This window comes from Salvelinus fontinalis, chromosome 39 (genome assembly GCF_029448725.1).
Source record: "Salvelinus fontinalis isolate EN_2023a chromosome 39, ASM2944872v1, whole genome shotgun sequence".
Lineage (NCBI taxonomy): Eukaryota > Metazoa > Chordata > Actinopteri > Salmoniformes > Salmonidae > Salvelinus > Salvelinus fontinalis.
Window position 1 is genome coordinate 3442968 of NC_074703.1, and position 22690 is coordinate 3465657.

General features: G+C 46.7%; 1 protein-coding gene across 1 annotated transcript in view; it reads right to left on the reverse strand.

The window, feature by feature from the left end:
• LOC129838341 (carboxypeptidase M-like) overlaps window positions 1–22690 on the reverse strand; it is a 49815-nt gene that overhangs the window by 962 nt on the left and 26163 nt on the right. The window contains exons 3-6 of the mRNA XM_055905277.1: window positions 11619–11806; window positions 10020–10190; window positions 9294–9446; window positions 2049–2197 (exon numbers count right to left, since the gene is read on the reverse strand). Of these exons, the coding sequence (XP_055761252.1) occupies window positions 2049–2197; window positions 9294–9446; window positions 10020–10190; window positions 11619–11806 (661 nt within the window). The remainder of the gene's footprint in view (window positions 1–2048; window positions 2198–9293; window positions 9447–10019; window positions 10191–11618; window positions 11807–22690) is intronic.

Genomic DNA, 22690 nt, shown 5'->3' on the forward strand with positions numbered 1-22690 from the left:
CATTATTGTACTGTAGATTGATTCATACCCAGATATATACCAACTAAATATACAGTATTGTACTGTAGATTGTTTCATACCCAGCTGTATACCAACTAAATATGCAGTAAAGAATTGATTCATACCCAGTTGTATACCAAGTAAAGATACAGTATTGTACTGTAGATTGATTCATACCCAGTTGTATACCAAGTAAAGATACAGTATTGTACTGTAGATTGATTCATACCCAGCTGTATACCAACTAAATATGCAGTAAAGAATTGATTCATACCCAGCTGTATACCAACTAAAGATACAGCATTGTACTGTAGATCAAGTATCTATTCCGTCTGAACAGATGGGATAAATATAATAAAGGGTAAAACATTTTTATTCTCATGGTTTCACAATATCTCTGTTGTTGAAAATGTTCTGGTGCTTTCTCTCTGATCTGTCTGCAGAGGGACGGTTTGTTATCTGTTAGTAGATCAGATGTTTACTGGAGTTGTGGGAGATGTGGGACCTCATACGTGCTACTGCACCACACGACCCGGCAGGACCACCCACATGGCTTTGTATGAGCTGGGTCAAAATAAAAACACGGAGAAACATTCATTGAGGTTGTGTCCAAAATGGCACCCTATTCCCTATATAGTGCACTACTTTTGACCAGGACCCATAGGACTGTCTCACTCTAGACTGTGTCTGAAATGGCACCCTATTCCCTATATAGTGCACTACTTTTGACTAGAGCTCATAGGATTGTCTCACTCTAGACTGTGTCCGAAACGGCACCCTAATCCATATATAGTGCACTAGTTTGACCAAAGCCCCATGTCCTCCCCATGCCACTTAGAGAACGTTTACCCTCCACCCCTCTTGGTTTATTTGAGAGCAGTTAAATCATTCCTATCGGTCCCAGTCCAATCTCAGTGTTGTATTTAAGAGGGGGGGGGGGGGGTCAAGCAGCAAACATGCAACCAACAAATTTGTAGAGTCACATGTTTGATGAAGTCATTGCTTGCTAGGAATATGGGAACAAATACTACACTAAACTACTTTAATACACACGGAGGTACATTTGTCCAAACGCTTATGAGACCTTCAAAAGATACATAAAGCAGAGCCCTATAAAATCCATTATTATATTAATAATATAAATGGGATTTTCTAAAACCACAACAATGCTCAAACCACATCAGGAGACCACTTGAGGTCTGGGAAATAGTTCCCCTTTAATTCCACTGTGCACCTAGCAAGAGGCTGCTGTTTAGTGGTGTTTTTGTAGCACACGTGTGATGGTAGAGTTGGAAAAACAAATCACCCACTGGACTGAATCAAATAATCACGATATAATTCTGCCAGGTAGGCAATAGGTTACTTTGTAGTTAACATTTAATTGAGAAGGTTTTTGGGAAAGCCTTTCCATCTACCAGAAGACTGTTTTTATTTAGCATCATCGCTAACAGCTACACAGAGTGGTAAACGGCCATATACACAGACAGGGGAATTCTCGATGCCGGTTTAGAAAGTTGAAAGAAATACGAATCACTGACGCATTCTGTTCATGTTTTATAATAAACTTGGGAAAATTAATATATTTAGTTGATTTCCTACTATATTCCATACAGTTTTGAATATAGTTGAATTCCGTTTTATTGTCTAGATTCCGTGACTCTGTCAATGTTCTTCGCATCACAGATATCGGACCCTAATAAAAGTGCTTTAATTTCAAAACGTTAAAACAGATATGTATGAAAATACCCTCAAATAAAAAAAGGTGACATGTTGTACTTGTCGCTTCAAATGAAACATTTGATCTCAAATCCAAAATGCTGGGAGTAATAGAGCCAAATTAAACGTTTTAGCTTCACCGTCCAAATATATAACTACCTCCAAGATACACAGACCGGTCCCAAATGGCACCCTATTCCCTGTATAGTGGAATAGGGCTCCGGTTAAAAGTAGTGCACTACATAGGGAATAGGGTGCCATTTGAGACAGCCGCAGCAGTTGAATAAACCATTCTATACTATCAATACTACCACCAGAGGGTGCTGTCTCACCGTAAAGGTGTAGTTGCCTGGCAGCAGCAGTCTGTAGTACTCTCCATGGCGGTCCGTTCTGAAGGGACAGAGGTTCTGTCTCCCCTCCACCTCCACCAGAGCATTCTGTAATGGGTTTCCCTCTGTGTCCAACACCTGCCCTTTCACACCTAGAGACACACACACACACACACACAGCGGGACGGAAGGAGAGAAAGACAATCAATACCAACCAACCCAAGCCAATTGGTTCTCAATTTAGCAACGGTCATCCAAATTGTTAAAAGGTTTTAAAAACCATTGTAATAAATGGAACAGTTGAACAACGGATGAAGATCCCCTAAACTCCATCAGGTGTTAACTGGATTATAGCACATTAAACACGGACAAATAATACCTGGACTTCTGGGATTTTGGTACTCAATTTGTAAAATTTCACTTATTTCCTTAGAATGCACTCATATCCATATTCTAATAGTATCAAGTAATTAAAAAATGTGTTAAAATAAAGAAACGTATATATGCACCATTTGCATAAACATACTAGGTAATGTGCATATATGAATAAATTAACATAAGTGGCACTGGCCTAAAACTACCAAACACTAGCTCTGTCTAGGCCTACCTGCTCGGTCTAGACAGCCTCATTAATTACTGTTGTCAAGTTCTGTTGCATAATTCAACATGTTGTGTCACTAGCAGGATGCCCTCAGATTAAAGATCAACAGGCTTGGCTCTAGATGGCATCTATCTAAACAGACTTTACATTGTTTGTGAGATCAGACATAATATCACTATCATCCCAGCGTTTATTTTCAGGAAGTTGCTTTCATTTCAGCGCATCTAATTTGTAAACATTAAAAACGACAGGCACAAGCAAAGAGTATAAAAGATTCGCAAGGAGTAAAATTAAATTAATCAATCCAGCGAGATTTAATTGTCAAGTGGATTTTGCCCCTCCCCCTCAGGAAATAGATCCTCAGGTGGGCGGAGCTTGCGCGCTGCTACTCAATAGTCCGGTTGGTAGTTAGACGATACACCATTAACTATTCAGAAGGGGTGGAGTTTCCCCTTCTTAACTTCACTGGAATGAATGAACCCTTCGTCGCCCTATTCTGTGTTAACCTCGACACAACACAGGAGGACAGTCAGACTATTCTGTGTTTACCTCGACACAACACAGGAGGACAGTCAGACTATTCTGTGTTTACCTCGACACAACACAGGAGGACAGTCAGACTATTCTGGAAAAGCTTTTGACTGGACTACAGGGGGAGCTTCGGTTAGTTATTAAATATGACCTTTTAGCCAGGGTCACGTTACAGTGGTGATTGTTGTGATGTCAGTTGAGGCACCAAGCATCACACTGACTCTCCCTGTGCATCTCAAATGGCACCCTAATACCTATATAATGCACTACTATTGACTGTGATGACTGACCTGGACCAGGAGTCATCCCAGGGTAGACCGATTCTTACCTAAATGAATCGTACTACCTAAACGATTCTTACCTAAATGAATCATTCTACCATTGAAATGATCAAGCCACCACTTGGTAGTGAAACACTGTACAGAAGTATTGATTGATTTGATTGTATTTATGATAGACAGCGTGGTACTAACCCACGACAGACAGCGTGGTACTAACCCACGATAGACAGCGTGGTACTAATCCACGATAGACAGCGTGGTACTAACCCACGATAGACAGCGTGGTACTAATCCACGATAGACAGCGTGGTACTAACCCACGATAGACAGCGTGGTACTAACCCACGACAGACAGCGTGGTAATAACCCACGATAGACAGCATGGTACTAACCCACGATAGACAGCGTGGTACTAACCCACGATAGACAGCGTGGTACTAACCCACGATAGAGAGCGTGGTACTATCCCACGATAGACAGCGTGGTACTATCCCACGATAGACAGCGTGGTACTAACCCACGATAGACAGCGTGGTACTAACCCACGATAGACAGTGTGGTACTAACCCACGATAGACAGCGTGGTACTAACCCACGATAGACAGCGTGGTACTAACCCACGATAGACAGTGTGGTACTAACCCACGATAGACAGCGTGGTACTAACCCACGATAGACAGCGTGGTACTAACCCTCGATAGACAGCGTGGTACTAACCCACGATAGACAGCGTGGTACTAAAACACGATAGACAGCATGGTACTAACCCACGATAGACAGCATGGTACTAACCCACGACAGACAGCATGGTACTAACCCACGATAGACAGCATGGTACTAACCCACGATAGACAGCGTGGTACTAACCCACGATAGACAGCATGGTACTAACCCACGACAGACAGCATGGTACTAACCCACGATAGACAGCATGGTACTAACCCACGATAGACAGCGTGGTACTAACCCACGATAGACAGCATGGTACTAACCCACGATAGACAGCGTGGTACTAACCCACGATAGACAGCATGGTACTAACCCACGACAGACAGCGTGGTACTAACCCACGACAGACAGCATGGTACTAACCCACGATAGACAGCATGGTACTAACCCACGACAGACAGCGTGGTACTAACCCACGATAGACAGCGTGGTACTAACCCACGATAGACAGCGTGGTACTAACCCACGATAGACAGCGTGGTACTAACCCACGATAGACAGCGTGGTACTAACCCACGATAGACAGCGTGGTACTAACCCACGATAGACAGCGTGGTACTAACCCACGATAGACAGCGTGGTACTAACCCACGATAGACAGCATGGTACTAACCCACGATAGACAGCATGGTACTAACCCACGATAGACAGCATGGTACTAACCCACGATAGACAGCGTGGTACTAACCCACGATAGACAGCGTGGTACTAACCCACGACAGACAGCATGGTACTAACCCACGATAGACAGCGTGGTACTAACTCACGATAGACAGCGTGGTACTAACTCACGATAGACAGCATGGTACTAACCCACGATAGACAGCGTGGTACTAGCCCACGACAGACAGCATGGTACTAACCCCATGGTACTAACCCACGATAGACAGCGTGGTACTAACCCACGAGAGACAGCGTGGTACTAACCCACGAGAGACAGCGTGGTACTAACCCACGACAGACAGCGTGGTACTAACCCACGATAGACAGCGTGGTACTAACCCACGACAGACAGCGTGGTACTAACCCACGACAGACAGCGTGGTACTAACCCACGATAGACAGCGTGGTACTAACCCACGATAGACAGCGTGGTACTAACCCACTATAGACAGCGTGGTACTAACCCACAATAGACAGCGTGGTACTAACCCACGATAGACAGCGTGGTACTAACCCACGACAGACAGCATGGTACTAACCCACGAGAGACAGCATGGTACTAACCCACGACAGACAGCGTGGTACTAACCCACGATAGACAGCGTGGTACTAACCCACGATAGACAACGTGGTACTAACCCAGGACAGACAGCATGGTACTAACCCACGAGAGACAGCATAGTACTAACCCACGATAGACAGCGTGGTACTAACCCACGATAGAGAGCATGGTACTAACCCACGACAGACACCATGGTACTAACCCCGTGGTACTAACCCACGATAGACAGCGTGGTACTAACCCTGTGGTGCTAACCTACGACAGACAGCATGGTACTAACCCACGATAGACAGCGTGGTACTAACCCACGATAGACAGCGTGGTACTAACCCACGATAGACAGCATGGTACTAACCCACGATAGACAGCGTGGTACTAACCCACGACAGACAGCATGGTACTAACCCACGATAGACAGCATGGTACTAACCAACGATAGACAGCGTGGTACTAACCAACGATAGACAGCATGGTACTAACCCACGATAGACAGCATGGTACTAACCCACGATAGACAGCGTGGTACTAACCCACGACAGACAGCATGATACTAACCCACGATAGACAGCATGGTACTAACCCACAATAGACAACCAGTTCTGGCCTGGTTTAGATCTTACCTGTCGGAAAGATATCAGTTTGTCTCTGTGAATGGTTTGTCCTCTGACAAATCAACTGTGCATTTCGGTGTTCCTCAAGGTTCCGTTTTTGGACCACTATTGTTTTCACAATATATTTTACCTCTTGGGGATGTTATTCGAAAACATAATGTTAACTTTCACTGCTATGCGGATGACACACAGCTGTACATTTCAATGAAACATGGTGAAGCCCCAAAATTGCCCTCGCTAGAAGCCTGTGTTTCAGACATAAGGAAGTGGATGGCTGAAAACTTTCTACTTTTAAACTCGGACAAAACAGAGATGCTTGTTCTAGGTCCCAAGAAACAAAGAGATCTTCTGTTAAATCTGACAATTCATCTTGATGGTTGTAAAGTCGTCTCAAATAAATCTGTGAAGGACCTCGGCGTTACTCTTGACCCTGATCTCTCTTTTGACAAACATATCAAGACTGTTTCAAGGACAGCTTTTTTCCATCTACGTAACATTGCAAAAATCAGAAATTTTCTGTCCAAAAATGATGCAGAAAAATTAATCCATGCATTTGTTACTTCTAGGTTAGACTACTGCAATGCTCTACTTTCCGGCTACCCGGATAAAGCACTAAATAAACTTCAGTTAGTGCTAAATACGGCTGCTAGAATCCTGACTAGAACCAAGAAATTTGATCATATTACTCCAGTGCTAGCTTCCCTACACTGGCTTCCTGTTAAGGCAAGGGCTGATTTCAAGGTTTTACTGTTAACCTATAAAGCGTTACATGGGCTTGCCCCTACCTATCTTTCCGAGTTGGTCCTGCCGTACATACCAATACGTACGCTACGGTCACAAGACGCAGGCCTCCTAATTGTCCCTAGAATTTCTAAGCAAACAGCGGGAGGCAGGGCTTTCTCCTATAGATCTCCATTTTTATGGAACAGTCTGCCTACCCATGTGAGAGACGCAGACTCGGTCTCAACCTTTAAGTCTTTACTGAAGACTTATCTCTTCAGTAGGTCATATGATTGAGTGTAGTCTGGCCCAGGAGTGTGAAGGTGAACGGAAAGGCTCTGGAGCAACGAACCGCCCTTGCTGTCTCTGCCTGGCCGGTTCCCCTCTCTCCACTGGGATTCTCTGCCTCTAACCCTATTACAGGGGCTGAGTCACTGGCTTACTGGTGCTCTTTCATGCCGTCCCTGGGAGGGGTGCGTCACTTGAGTGGGTTGAGTTACTGACGTGATCTTCCTGTCTGGGTTGGCGCCTCCCCCTTGGTTTGTGCTGTGGTGGAGATCTTTGTTGGCTATACTCGGCCTTGTCTCAGGATTATAAGTTGGTGGTTGAAGATTTCCCTCTAGTGGTGCGGGGGCTGTGCTTTGGCAAAGTGGGTGGGGTTATATCCTTCCTATTTGGCCCTGTCCGGGGGTATCTTCGGATGGGGCCACAGTGTCTCCTGACCGCTCCTGTCTCAGCCTCCAGTATTTATGCTGCAGTAGTTTGTGTCGGGGGGCTAGGGTCAGTTGGTTATACCTGGAGTACTTCTCCTGTCTTATCCAGTGTCCTGTGTGAATTTAAGTATGCTCTCTCTAATTCTCTCGTTCTCTCTTTCTTTCTCTCTCTCTGAGAACCTGAGCCCTAGGACCATACGTCAGGACTACCGGGCATGATGACTCCTTGCTGTCCCCAGTCCGCCTGGCCTTGCTGCTATTCCAGTTTCAACTGTTCTGCCTGCGGTTACGGAACCCCTACCTGTCCCAGACCTGCTGTTTTCAACTCTTAATGATCGGCTATGAAAAGCCAACTGAGATTTATTCCTAATTATTATTTGACCATGCTTGTCATTTATGAACATTTTGAAAATCTTGGCTCTCTCTAATTTTCTCCTTCTCTCTTTCTTTCTCTCGGAGGACCTGAGCCCTGGGACCATACGTCGGGACTGCCGGGCGTGGTGGCTCCTTGCTGTCCCCAGTCCGCCTGGACTTGCTGCTGTTCCGGTTTCAGCTGTTCTGCCTGCGGTTATGGAACCGCCACCTGTCCCAGACCTGTTGTTTTTCAACTCTTAATGATCGGCTATGAAAAGCCAACTGAAAATTATTCATGATTATTATTTGACCATGCTTGTCACTTATGAAACTTATGAACATTTTTGAACATCTTGGCATAGTTCTGTTATAATCTCCACCCGGCACAGCCAGAAGAGGACTGGCCACCCCTCATAGCCTGGTTCCTCTCTAGGTTTCTTCCTAGGTTTTGGCCTTTCTAGGGAGTTTTTCCTAGCCACCGTGCTTCTACACCTGCATTACTAGCTGTTTGGGGTTTTAGGCTGGGTTTCTGTACAGCACTTCGAGATATTAGCTGATGTACGAAGGGCTATATAAAATAAACTTGATTGATTGATTGATTGATACTAACCCACGATAGACAGCGTGGTACTAACCCACGATAGACAGCGTGGTACTAACCCACGACAGACAGCCTGGTACTAACCCACGATAGACAGCGTGGTACTAACCCACGATAGACAGCGTGGTACTAACCCACGATAGACAGCGTGGTACTAACCCACGATAGACAGCGTGGTACTAACCCACGATAGACAGCGTGGTACTAACCCACGATAGACAGCATGGTACTAACCCACGATAGACAGCGTGGTACTAACCCCATGGTACTAACCCACGACAGACAGCATGGTACTAACCCCATGGTACTAACCCACGATAGACAGTGTGGTACTAACCCACGATAGACAGCGTGGTACTAACCCACGATATACAGCGTGGTACTAACCCACGATAGACAGCGTGGTACTAACCCACGATAGACAGCGTGGTACTAACCCACGATAGACAGCGTGGTACTAACCCACGATAGACAGCATGGTACTAACCCACGATAGACAGCGTGGTACTAACCCCATGGTACTAACCCACGACAGACAGCATGGTACTAACCCCATGGTACTAACCCACGACAGACAGCATGGTACTAACCCCATGGTACTAACCCACGATAGACAGTGTGGTACTAACCCACGATAGACAGCGTGGTACTAACCCACGATATACAGCGTGGTACTAACCCACGATAGACAGCGTGGTACTAACCCACGATAGACAGCGTGGTACTAACCCACGATAGACAGCATGGTACTAACCCACGATAGACAGCGTGGTACTAACCCCATGGTACTAACCCACGACAGACAGCATGGTACTAACCCCATGGTACTAACCCACGATAGACAGTGTGGTACTAACCCACAATAGACAGCGTGGTACTAACCCAGATGGACCTGTTGCATGTATGCCAGCAGCGCGGCCCGGTTGGCGTCCCAGAGCCCAGGCAGATCACTCTCTGGAGGGAATTTACAGCAGGACAGCTCCAAGGTGATCTCTAGACACTGGCCCCACACATAGTTATAGTCCTGCATCCCTCCTAGGAAACGGATAGAAAAACATGAAACTGAGCCAGACTAGAGCCATAATGGTGCTCGTCACTCTACCAGTCACCGTAGTCTATTAGACCAGTGTCTATAGGGTGAAGGGAAAGACTGAACGGACGTCACTCTACCAGTCACCGTAGTCTATTAGACCAGTATCTATAGGGTGAAGGGACAGACTGAACGGACGTCACTCTACCAGTCACCGTAGTCTATTAGACCAGTATCTATAGGGTGAAGGGACAGACTGAACGGACGTCACTCTACCAGTCACCGTAGTCTATTAGACCAGTATCTATAGGGTGAAGGGAAAGACTGAACGGACGTCACTCTACCAGTCACCGTAGTCTATTAGACCAGTATCTATAGGGTGAAGGGAAAGACTGAACAGACGACTGTCAACCCAACACCCTTAGCTATTACCCCAGATCGTACCTCTGGTATTAGTATTGTAGCGAATTAGTCCCGTGAACTTTGAACCCGACAGCGGCGGGGGGAGCTTGCGACTGTCAACCCAACACCCTTAGCTATTACCCCAGATCTGTAAGCTGATAGGTGTACTGACTGACCTGGTAGAGGGTACCAGTAGTAACCGTTGGTGACGCCCTCCTTGAAGTCCTTGGAGTCGTAACAGTGGTCTCCCTTGTGCATCTCGCTGTGGGTGTAGGAGTAGGTCTTAGCCAGCTGGATCAACACGTCGTTGTCAGGGGCAACACTGGATCCACTCTGCAGCTCACTACCTGGGTGACAACACAACACGTCAACCTATTCCCTAGTGCACTACTTTAGACCAGAGCCCTATTCCCTATATAGTATACTACTTTAGACCAGAGCCCTATTCCCTATATAGTATACTACTTTAGACCAGAACCCTATTCCCTATATAGTGCACTACTTTAGACCAGAACCCTATTCCCTATATAGTACACTACTTTAGACCAGAACCCTATTCCCTATATAGTACACTACTTTAGACCAGAACCCTATTCCCTATATAGTATACTACTTTTGACCAGAGCCCTATTCCCTATATAGTGTACTACTTTAGACCAGGGCCCTATTCCCTATATAGTATACTACTTTTGACCAGAGCCCTATTCCCTAATAGTGCACTACTTTAGACCAGAGCCCTATTCCCTATATAGTACACTACTTTAGACCAGAGCCATATTCCCTATATAGTGCACTACTTTTGACCAGGGCCCTATTCCCTATATAGTGTACTACTTTAGACCAGAGCCATATTCCCTATATAGTGCACTACTTTTGACCAGGGCCCTGGGTTATTTGGGACACAAGGGAGACATAACAAATATTGATGTGATTGACTGATTGGTTGATCTAGTGATCTCTTGGCAGGGACACCTGTTGTTACTCTGTAGTCATTCTAGTAGTCTCTATATTAGATACCTGTTACTCTGTAGTCATTCTAGTAGTCTCTATATTAGATACCTGTTGTTACTCTGTAGTCATTCTAGTAGTCTCTATATTGTTACTCTACTCTGTAGTCATCCTAGTAGTCTCTATATTGTTACTCTACTCTGTAGTCATCCTAGTAGTCTCTATATTAGATACCTGTTGTTACTCTGTAGTCATTCTAGTAGTCTCTATATTGTTACTCTACTCTGTAGTCATTCTAGTAGTCTCTATATTAGACACCTGTTGTTACTCTAATCTGTAGTCATTCTAGTAGTCTCTATATTGTTACTCTACTCTGTAGTCATTCTAGTAGTCTCTATATTAGATACCTGTTACTCTGTAGTCATTCTAGTAGTCTCTATATTAGATACCTGTTGTTACTCTGTAGTCATTCTAGTAGTCTCTATATTGTTACTCTACTCTGTAGTCATCCTAGTAGTCTCTATATTGTTACTCTACTCTGTAGTCATTCTAGTAGTCTCTATATTAGATACCTGTTGTTACTCTGTAGTCATTCTAGTAGTCTCTATATTGTTACTCTACTCTGTAGTCATTCTAGTAGTCTCTATATTAGATACCTGTTGTTACTCTGTAGTCATTCTAGTAGTCTCTATATTGTTACTCTACTCTGTAGTCATTCTAGTAGTCTCTATATTAGACACCTGTTGTCACTCTGTAGTCATTCTAGTAGTCTCTATATTGGGATCACTCAGCCTCTCTCTCTCTCTGTGTGTGACGGTGTAACGTACCTCCGTTGCTGTTGTCGTAGGGGTAGCTGGCCACCACAGCCCCACCGTGCAGGTTGGCCGACAGGACGAAGCTCTCAGTCTTCAGCCAGTCCATAATGGCTCTCACCTCCATCTCTCTCATTCCACTCTCCTTCTTAGAGAAGGCATCTGGGAAGTTCCTGTTCAGATCGATGCCGTTCTTATTGAACCTGTCAGGGAACCATATGACCAAATACAGAATATTAAGTTCACTAGGTACCGACCTAGTGTCACATGCGCCGAATACAACAGGTGTAGGTAGACCTTAGTGAAATGCTTACTTTACAAGCCCTTAACCAACAATGCAGTTTTAAGAAAATACTTTAAAAAAGTAAGAGATAAGAATAACAAATGGTTAAAGAGTAGCAGTAAATAACAATAGCGGGGTTTTATACAGGGGGTACCGGTACAGAGTCAATGTGCGGAGGCACCGGTGTCAAGGTATTATGTACATATAGGTAGTGTCACGTTCCTGACCTGTTTTTTCCTTTTTCTTGTATTTATTTAGTTGGTCAGGGCGTGAGTTGGGGTGGGTTGTCTATGTGTTATTTTCTATGTTGGGGTTTTGTGTTCGGCCTGGTATGATTCTCAATCAGAGGCAGCTGTCAATCGTTGTCCCTGATTGAGAATCATACTTAGGCAGCCGGGGTTTCACGTGTGTTTTGTGGGTGTTTGTATCTCGTGTCAGTGTTCGTGCCACACGGGACTGTTTTCGGTTTGTTGTTTTGTGTCTTGAAGTGTTCTGTTTTACTTTCATTAAATAATGAACACTGACCACTCTGCGTGTTGGTCCGATCCATGCTCCTCCTCGTCCGAGGAGGAGAACGACTATGACAGCCGTAACAGGTAGAGTTATTAAAGTAACTATGCATAGATAATAACAGAGAGTAGCAGCAGCGTTCCAGAGGGGGGGGGGGGGGGGGGGGGGGGCAATGCAAATAGTCTGGGTAGCCATTTGATTAGCTGTTCAGGAGTCTTATGGCTTGGGGGTAGAAGCTATTAAGGAGCCTCTTGGACCTAGACTTGGCGCTCAGGTACCACTTGCTGTGCGGTAGCAGAGAGAACAGTCTATGACTAGGGTGGCTGGAGTCTGACAATTTGTAGGGCCTTCCTCTGACATCGCTTGGTATAGAGGTCCTGGATGGCAGGAAGCTTGGCCCCAGTGATGTACTACCCTCTGTAGTGCCTTGCGGTCGGATGCCAAGCAGTTGCCATACCAGGCAGTGATGCAACCCGTCAGGATGCTCTCGATGGTGCAGCTGTAAAACCTTTTGAGGATCTGAGGACCCATGCCAAATCATTTTAGTCTCCTGAGGGGGAATAGGTTTTGTCGTGAAACACTCAATCTGCTCCACTGCAGCCCGTCGAAGAGAATGGAGGCGGGTTCGGCCCTCTTTTTCCTGTAGTCCACAATCATCTCCTTTGTCTTGATCACGTTGAGGGAGAGGTTGTTGTCCTTGCACCACACGGTCAGGTCTCTGACCTCCTCCCAATAGGCTGTCTCATAGCTGTCGGTGATCAGGCCTACCACTGTTGTGTCATCAGCAAACTTAATGATGGTGTTGGAGTTGTGACTGGCCGTGCAGTCATGAGTGAACAGGGAGTACAGAAAGGGACTGAGCATGCACCCCTGAGGGGCTCCAGTGTTGAGGACCAGCGTGGCGGATGTGTTGTTACCTACCCTTACCACCTGGGGGTGGCTCGTCAGGAAGTCCAGGATCCAGTTGCAGAGGGAGGTGTTTATTCCCAGGGTCCTTAGCTTAGTGATGAGCTTTGAGGGCACTATGGTGTTGAACGCTGAGCTGTAGTCAATTAATAGCATTCTCACATAGGTGTTCCTTTTGTCCAGGTGGGAAAGGGCAGTGTGGAGTGCAATAGAGATTGCATGATCTGTGGATCTGTTGGTGCAGTATGCAAATTGGAGTGGATCTAATGTTTCTGGGATAATGGTGTTGATGTGAGCCATGACCAGCCTTTCAAAGCACTTCCTGGCTACAGACGTGAGTGCTATGGGTCGGTAGTCATTAAGGCAGGTTACCTTAGTGTTCTTGGGCACAGGGACAATGATGGTCTGCTTGAAACATGTTGGTATTACAGACTTGATCAGGGAGAGGTTGAAAATGTCAGTGAAGATACTTGCCAGTTGGTCAGCGCATGCTCTGAGTACACGTCCTGGTAATCCGTCTGGCCCTGCGGCCTTGTGAATGTTGACCTGTTTAAAGGTCTTACTCACATCGGCTGCGGAGAGCGTGATCACACAGTCATCTGGAACAGCTGATGCTCTCATGCATGTTACTTGCCTCGAAGCGAGCACTGAAGTTATTTAGCTTGTCTGGTAGGCTCGTGTCACTGGGCAGCTCTCGGCTGTGCTTCCCTTTGTAGTCTGTAATAGTTTGCAGGCCCTGCCACATCCGGCGAGCATTGGAGCCGGTGTAGTACGATTCAATCTTAGTCCTGTATTGATGCTTTGCCTGTTTGATGGTTTGTCGGAGGGCATAGCGGGATTTCTTATAAGCTTCCAGGTTAGAGTCCCGCTCCTTGAAAACGGCAGCTCTACCCTTGAGCTCAGTGCGAATGTTGCCTGTTATCCATGGCTTCTGGTTAGTGTATGGACGTACAATCACTGTGGGGACAACGTCCTCGATGCCCTTATTGATGAAGCCAGTGACTGATGTGGTGTACTCCTCAATGTCATCGGAAGAATCCCGGAACATATTCCAGTCTGTGATAGCAAAACAGTCCTGTAGTTTAGCATCTGCTTCATCTGACCAATTTTTTATAGACCGAGTCACTGGTGCTTCCTGCTTTAATTTTTGCTTGTAAGCAGGATAGAATTATGGTCAGATTTACCAAATGAGGGCAAGGGAGAGCTTTGTACACGTCTCTGTGTGTGGAGTAAAGGTGGTCTAGAATTATTTTCCCTCTGGTTGCACATTTAAAATGCTGATAGAAATTAGGTAAAACTGATTTAAGTTTCCTTGTATTAAAGTCCCCGGCCACTACGATTGCTGCCTCTGGATGAGTGTTTTCCTGTTTGTTTATGGCCTTCTACTGCTCATTTAGTGTGGTTTTAGTGCCAGCATCGGTCTGTTGTGGTATGTAGACCGCTACGAAAAATACAGATACAAAACTCTCTAGGTAGATAGTGTGGTCTACAGCTTATCATGAGATACTCTACCTCAGGTGAGCAAAACCTTGAGACTTCCTTAGATATCGTGCACCAGCTGTTGTTTACGCAACTGCATAGGCCCCGGCCCCGTGTCTTAACAGAGGCTGCTGTTCTGTCCTGACGATAGAGTGTATAACCCGCCAGCTGTATGTTAATGACGTTGTTCAGTCATGGATCTCGTTTAATTTTCTATTGTTTCAGAGTTGGAATGTTTTGAATGTTTTAGTTCAAGTTCAGGTTTATCCCCCCACATAGTCATCAGTACAAACTGAGATCCACGGGGCAAGATTTATCCCCCCCACATAGCCACCAGTACAAACTGAGATCCACGGGGCATGGTTTATCCCCCCCCACATAGCCATCAGTACAAACTGAGATCCACGGGTCATGGTTTATCCCCCCCCACATAGCCATCAGTACAAACTGAGATCCACGGGTCATGGTTTATCCCCCCCCCACATAGTCATCAGTACAAACTGAGATCCACGGGTCATGGTTTATCCCCCCCCACATAGCCATCAGTACAAACTGAGATCCACGGGTCATGGTTTATCCCCCCCCACATAGCCATCAGTACAAACTGAGATCCACGGGTCATGGTTTATCCCCCCCACATAGCCATCAGTACAAACTGAGATCCACGGGGGCATGATTTATCCCCCCCACATAGCCATCAGTACAAACTGAGATCCACGGGGCATGATTTATCCCCCCCACATAGCCATCAGTACAAACTGAGATCCAGGGGTCATGGTTTATCCCCCCCCACATAGTCATCAGTACAAACTGAGATCCACGGGTCATGATTTATCCCCCCACATAGCCATCAGTACAAACTGAGATCCACGGGTCATGATTTATCCCCCCACATAGCCATCAGTACAAACTGAGATCCACGGGTCATGATTTATCCCCCCCACATAGCCATCAGTACAAACTGAGATCCACGGGTCATGGTTTATCCCCCCCCCACATAGCCATCAGTACAAACTGAGATCCACGGGTCATGGTTTATCCCCCCCCACATAGCCACCAGTACAAACTGAGATCCACGGGGCATGATTTATCCCCCCCACATAGCCATCAGTACAAACTGAGATCCACGGGTCATGATTTATCCCCCCCACATAGCCATCAGTACAAACTGAGATCCACGGGTCATGATTTATCCCCCCACATAGCCATCAGTACAAACTGAGATCCACGGGTCATGATTTATCCCCCCACATAGCCATCAGTACAAACTGAGATCCACGGGTCATGATTTATCCCCCCACATAGCCATCAGTACAAACTGAGATCCACGGGTCATGATTTATCCCCCCCACATAGCCATCAGTACAAACTGAGATCCACGGGTCATGATTTATCTCCCCACATAGCCATCAGTACAAACTGAGATCCACGGGTCATGATTTATCCCCCCACATAGCCATCAGTACAAACTGAGATCCACGGGGCATGATTTATCCCCCCCACATAGCCATCAGTACAAACTGAGATCCACGGGGCATGATTTATCCCCCCCACATAGCCATCAGTACAAACTGAGATCCACGGGGCATGATTTATCCCCCCCACATAGCCATCAGTACAAACTGAGATCCACGGGGCATGATTTATCCCCCCACATAGCCATCAGTACAAACTGAGATCCAAGGGGCATGATTTATCCCCCCCACATAACCATCAGTACAAACTGAGATCCACGGGGCATGATTTATCCCCCCACATAGCCATCAGTACAAACTGAGATCCACGGGTCATGATTTATCCCCCCCCCCACATAACCATCAGTACAAACTGAGATCCACGGGGCATGATTTATCCCCCCCACATAACCATCAGTACAAACTGAGATCCACGGAGCATGATTTATCCCCCCACATAGCCACCAGTACAAACTGAGATCCATGGGGCATGATTTATCCCCCCCACATAGCCATCAGTACAAACTGAGATCCACGGGGCATGATTTATCCCCCCCACATAGCCATCAGTACAAACTGAGATCCACGGGGCATGATTTATCCCCCCCACATAGCCATCAGTACAAACTGAGATCCATGGGGCATGATTTATTCCCCCACATAGTCATCAGTACAAACTGAGATCCACGGGGCATGATTTATTCCCCCACATAGCCATCAGTACAAACTGAGATCCACGGGGCATGATTTATTCCCCCACATAGCCATCAGTACAAACTGAGATCCACGGGGCATGATTTATCCCCCCCACATAGCCACCAGTACAAACTGAGATCCATGAGGCATGATTTATCCCCCCCACATAGCCATCAGTACAAACTGAGATCCATGAGGCATGATTTATCCCCCCACATAGCCACCAGTACAAACTGAGATCCACGGGGCATGATTTATCCCCCCCACATAGCCACCAGTACAAACTGAGATCCATGAGGCATGATTTAACCCCCCCACATAGCCATCAGTACAAACTGAGATCCATGAGGCATGATTTATCCCCCCACATAGCCATCAGTACAAACTGAGATCCACGGGGCATGATTTATCCCCCCCACATAGCCATCAGTACAAACTGAGATCCACGGGTCATGATTTATCCCCCCCACATAGCCATCAGTACAAACTGAGATCCATGAGGCATGATTTATCCCCCCCACATAGCCATCAGTACAAACTGAGATCCACGGGTCATGATTTATCCCCCCCACATAGCCATCAGTACAAACTGAGATCCACGGGTCATGATTTATCCCCCCCACATAGCCATCAGTACAAACTGAGATCCATGAGGCATGATTTATCCCCCCACATAGCCATCAGTACAAACTGAGATCCACGGGGCATGATTTATCCCCCCCACATAGCCACCAGTACAAACTGAGATCCACGGGGCATGGTTTATCCCCCCCCACATAGCCATCAGTACAAACTGAGATCCACGGGTCATGGTTTATCCCCCCCCACATAGCCATCAGTACAAACTGAGATCCACGGGTCATGGTTTATCCCCCCCCCACATAGTCATCAGTACAAACTGAGATCCACGGGTCATGGTTTATCCCCCCCCACATAGCCATCAGTACAAACTGAGATCCACGGGTCATGGTTTATCCCCCCCCACATAGCCATCATTACAAACTGAGATCCACGGGTCATGGTTTATCCCCCCCACATAGCCATCAGTACAAACTGAGATCCACGGGGGCATGATTTATCCCCCCCACATAGCCATCAGTACAAACTGAGATCCACGGGGCATGATTTATCCCCCCCACATAGCCATCAGTACAAACTGAGATCCAGGGGTCATGGTTTATCCCCCCCCACATAGTCATCAGTACAAACTGAGATCCACGGGTCATGATTTATCCCCCCACATAGCCATCAGTACAAACTGAGATCCACGGGTCATGATTTATCCCCCCACATAGCCATCAGTACAAACTGAGATCCACGGGTCATGATTTATCCCCCCCACATAGCCATCAGTACAAACTGAGATCCACGGGTCATGGTTTATCCCCCCCCCCACATAGCCATCAGTACAAACTGAGATCCACGGGTCATGGTTTATCCACCCCACATAGCCATCAGTACAAACTGAGATCCAGGGGGCATGATTTATCCCCCCCACATAGCCATCAGTACAAACTGAGATCCAGGGGGCATGATTTATCCCCCCACATAGCCATCAGTACAAACTGAGATCCACAGGGCATGATTTATCCCCCCCACATAGCCATCAGTACAAACTGAGATCCACGGGTCATGATTTATCCCCCCCCCACATAGCCATCAGTACAAACTGAGATCCACGGGTCATGGTTTATCCCCCCCCACATAGCCACCAGTACAAACTGAGATCCACGGGGCATGATTTATCCCCCCCACATAGCCATCAGTACAAACTGAGATCCACGGGTCATGATTTATCCCCCCCACATAGCCATCAGTACAAACTGAGATCCACGGGTCATGATTTATCCCCCCACATAGCCATCAGTACAAACTGAGATCCACGGGTCATGATTTATCCCCCCACATAGCCATCAGTACAAACTGAGATCCACGGGTCATGATTTATCCCCCCACATAGCCATCAGTACAAACTGAGATCCACGGGTCATGATTTATCCCCCCCACATAGCCATCAGTACAAACTGAGATCCACGGGTCATGATTTATCTCCCCACATAGCCATCAGTACAAACTGAGATCCACGGGTCATGATTTATCCCCCCACATAGCCATCAGTACAAACTGAGATCCACGGGGCATGATTTATCCCCCCCACATAGCCATCAGTACAAACTGAGATCCACGGGGCATGATTTATCCCCCCCACATAGCCATCAGTACAAACTGAGATCCACGGGGCATGATTTATCCCCCCCACATAGCCATCAGTACAAACTGAGATCCACGGGGCATGATTTATCCCCCCACATAGCCATCAGTACAAACTGAGATCCACGGGGCATGATTTATCCCCCCCACATAACCATCAGTACAAACTGAGATCCACGGGGCATGATTTATCCCCCCACATAGCCATCAGTACAAACTGAGATCCACGGGTCATGATTTATCCCCCCCCCCACATAACCATCAGTACAAACTGAGATCCACGGGGCATGATTTATCCCCCCCACATAGCCATCAGTACAAACTGAGATCCACGGAGCATGATTTATCCCCCCACATAGCCACCAGTACAAACTGAGATCCATGAGGCATGATTTATTCCCCCATATAGCCATCAGTACAAACTGAGATCCATGGGGCATGATTTATCCCCCCCACATAGCCATCAGTACAAACTGAGATCCACGGGGCATGATTTATCCCCCCCACATAGCCATCAGTACAAACTGAGATCAACGGGGCATGATTTATCCCCCCCACATAGCCATCAGTACAAACTGAGATCCATGGGGCATGATTTATTCCCCCACATAGTCATCAGTACAAACTGAGATCCACGGGGCATGATTTATTCCCCCACATAGCCATCAGTACAAACTGAGATCCACGGGGCATGATTTATTCCCCCACATAGCCATCAGTACAAACTGAGATCCACGGGGCATGATTTATCCCCCCCACATAGCCACCAGTACAAACTGAGATCCACGGGGCATGATTTATCCCCCCCACATAGCCACCAGTACAAACTGAGATCCATGAGGCATGATTTATCCCCCCACATAGCCATCAGTACAAACTGAGATCCATGAGGCATGATTTATCCCCCCACATAGCCACCAGTACAAACTGAGATCCACGGGGCATGATTTATCCCCCCCCACATAGCCACCAGTACAAACTGAGATCCATGAGGCATGATTTAACCCCCCCACATAGCCATCAGTACAAACTGAGATCCATGAGGCATGATTTATCCCCCCACATAGCCATCAGTACAAACTGAGATCCACGGGGCATGATTTATCCCCCCCACATAGCCATCAGTACAAACTGAGATCCACGGGTCATGATTTATCCCCCCCACATAGCCATCAGTACAAACTGAGATCCATGAGGCATGATTTATCCCCCCCACATAGCCATCAGTACAAACTGAGATCCACGGGTCATGATTTATCCCCCCCCACATAGCCATCAGTACAAACTGAGATCCACGGGTCATGATTTATCCCCCCCACATAGCCATCAGTACAAACTGAGATCCATGAGGCATGATTTATCCCCCCACATAGCCATCAGTACAAACTGAGATCCACGGGGCATGATTTATCCCCCCCACATAACCATCAGTACAAACTGAGATCCACGGGGCATGATTTATCCCCCCCACATAGCCATCAGTACAAACTGAGATCCACGGGGCATGATTTATCCCCCCCACATAGCCATCAGTACAAACTGAGATCCACGGGTCATGATTTATCCCCCCCACATAGCCATCAGTACAAACTGAGATCCACGGGTCATGATTTATCCCCCCCCCCACATAGTCATCAGTACAAACTGAGATCCACGGGTCATGGTTTATCCCCCCCACATAGCCATCAGTACAAACTGAGATCCACGGGTCATAACAAATGGCGTCATCTATACACACAACCACATGTATAAAGAGGGTCCAACTAGGGACAGTCAAGGGGACCTGTCTGAAAGCACCAACAGCTGGTGGAATTGTTTCCCTCTCTCTTTCTATTGCTCTCTCTTTGCTCTGCGAAGACATTCAGAGCACTGATGTCCCATTCAGTATCATCAGACCATTCCTTATTTAAAAACAGTCCTTGGTCCATTCATAAGATTCAGGCAGAGAGCTCGATTGAAATTCTGTGGTCGCTGTTTACCCAGTGGCATCCTGCCGCATTGAAAGATGACGAGCGAGGATACCAAACAGTCACTCACCGTACAGACTAAGGTGGACCTATACCAAACAGTCACTCACCGTACAGACTAAGGTGGACCTATACCACACAGTCAGTAACCATGCAGACTAAGGTGGACCTATACCAAACAGTCAGTAACCGTACAGACTGAGGTGGACCTATACCAAACAGTCAGTAACCATGCAGACTAAGGTGGACCTATACCAAACAGTCAGTAACCGTACAGACTAAGGTGGACCTATACCACACAGTCAGTAACCGTACAGACTAAGGTGGACCTATACCAAACAGTCACTCACCGTACAGACTGAGGTGGACCTTTACCAAACAGTCACTCACCGTACAGACTAAGGTGGACCTATACCAAACAGTCACTCACCGTACAGACTAAGGTGGACCTATACCAAACAGTCACTCACCGTACAGACTAAGGTGGCCCTATACCAAACAGTCACTCACCGTACAGACTAAGGTGGCCCTATACCAAACAGTCACTCACCGTACAGACTAAGGTGGCCCTATACCAAACAGTCACTCACCGTACAGGCTAAGGTGGACCTATACCAAACAGTCACTCACCGTACAGGCTAAGGTGGACCTATACCAAACAGTCAGTAACCGTACAGACTAAGGTGGCCCTATACCAAACAGTCAGTAACCGTACAGACTGAGGTGGCCCTCTACCAAACAGTCAGTAACCGTACAGACTAAGGTGGCCCTATACCAAACAGTCAGTTACCGTACAGACTGAGGTGGCCCTCTACCAAACAGTCAGTAACCGTACAGACTAAGGTGGACCTATACCAAACAGTCAGTAACCGTACAGACTAAGGTGGACCTATACCAAACAGTTAGTAACCATACAGACTAAGGTGGACCTATACCAAACAGTCAGTAACCGTACAGACTAAGGTGGACCTATACCAAACAGTCAGTAACCGTACAGACTAAGGTGGGCCTATACCAAACAGTCAGTAACCGTACAGACTAAGGTGGACCTATACCAAACAGTCAGTAACCGTACAGACTAAGGTGGACCTATACCAAACAGTCACTCACCGTACAGACTAAGGTGGCCCTATACCAAACAGTCAGTAACCGTACAGACTAAGGTGGACCTATACCAAACAGTCAGTAACCGTACAGACTAAGGTGGACCTATACCAAACAGTCAGTAACCGTACAGACTAAGTTGGACCTCTACCAAACAGTCAGTAACCGTACAGACTAAGGTGGACCTCTACCAAACAGTCAGTAACCGTACAGACTAAGGTGGACCTCTACCAAACAGTCAGTAACCGTACAGACTAAGGTGGACCTCTACCAAACAGTCAGTAACCGTACAGACTAAGGTGGACCTCTACCAAACAGTCAGTAACCGTACAGACTAAGGTGGCCCTATACCAAACAGTCAGTAACCGTACAGACTAAGGTGAACCTATACCAAACAGTCAGTAACCGTACAGACTAAGGTGGCCCTATACCACACACTCACCGTACAGACTAAGGTGGCCCTATACCAAACAGTCA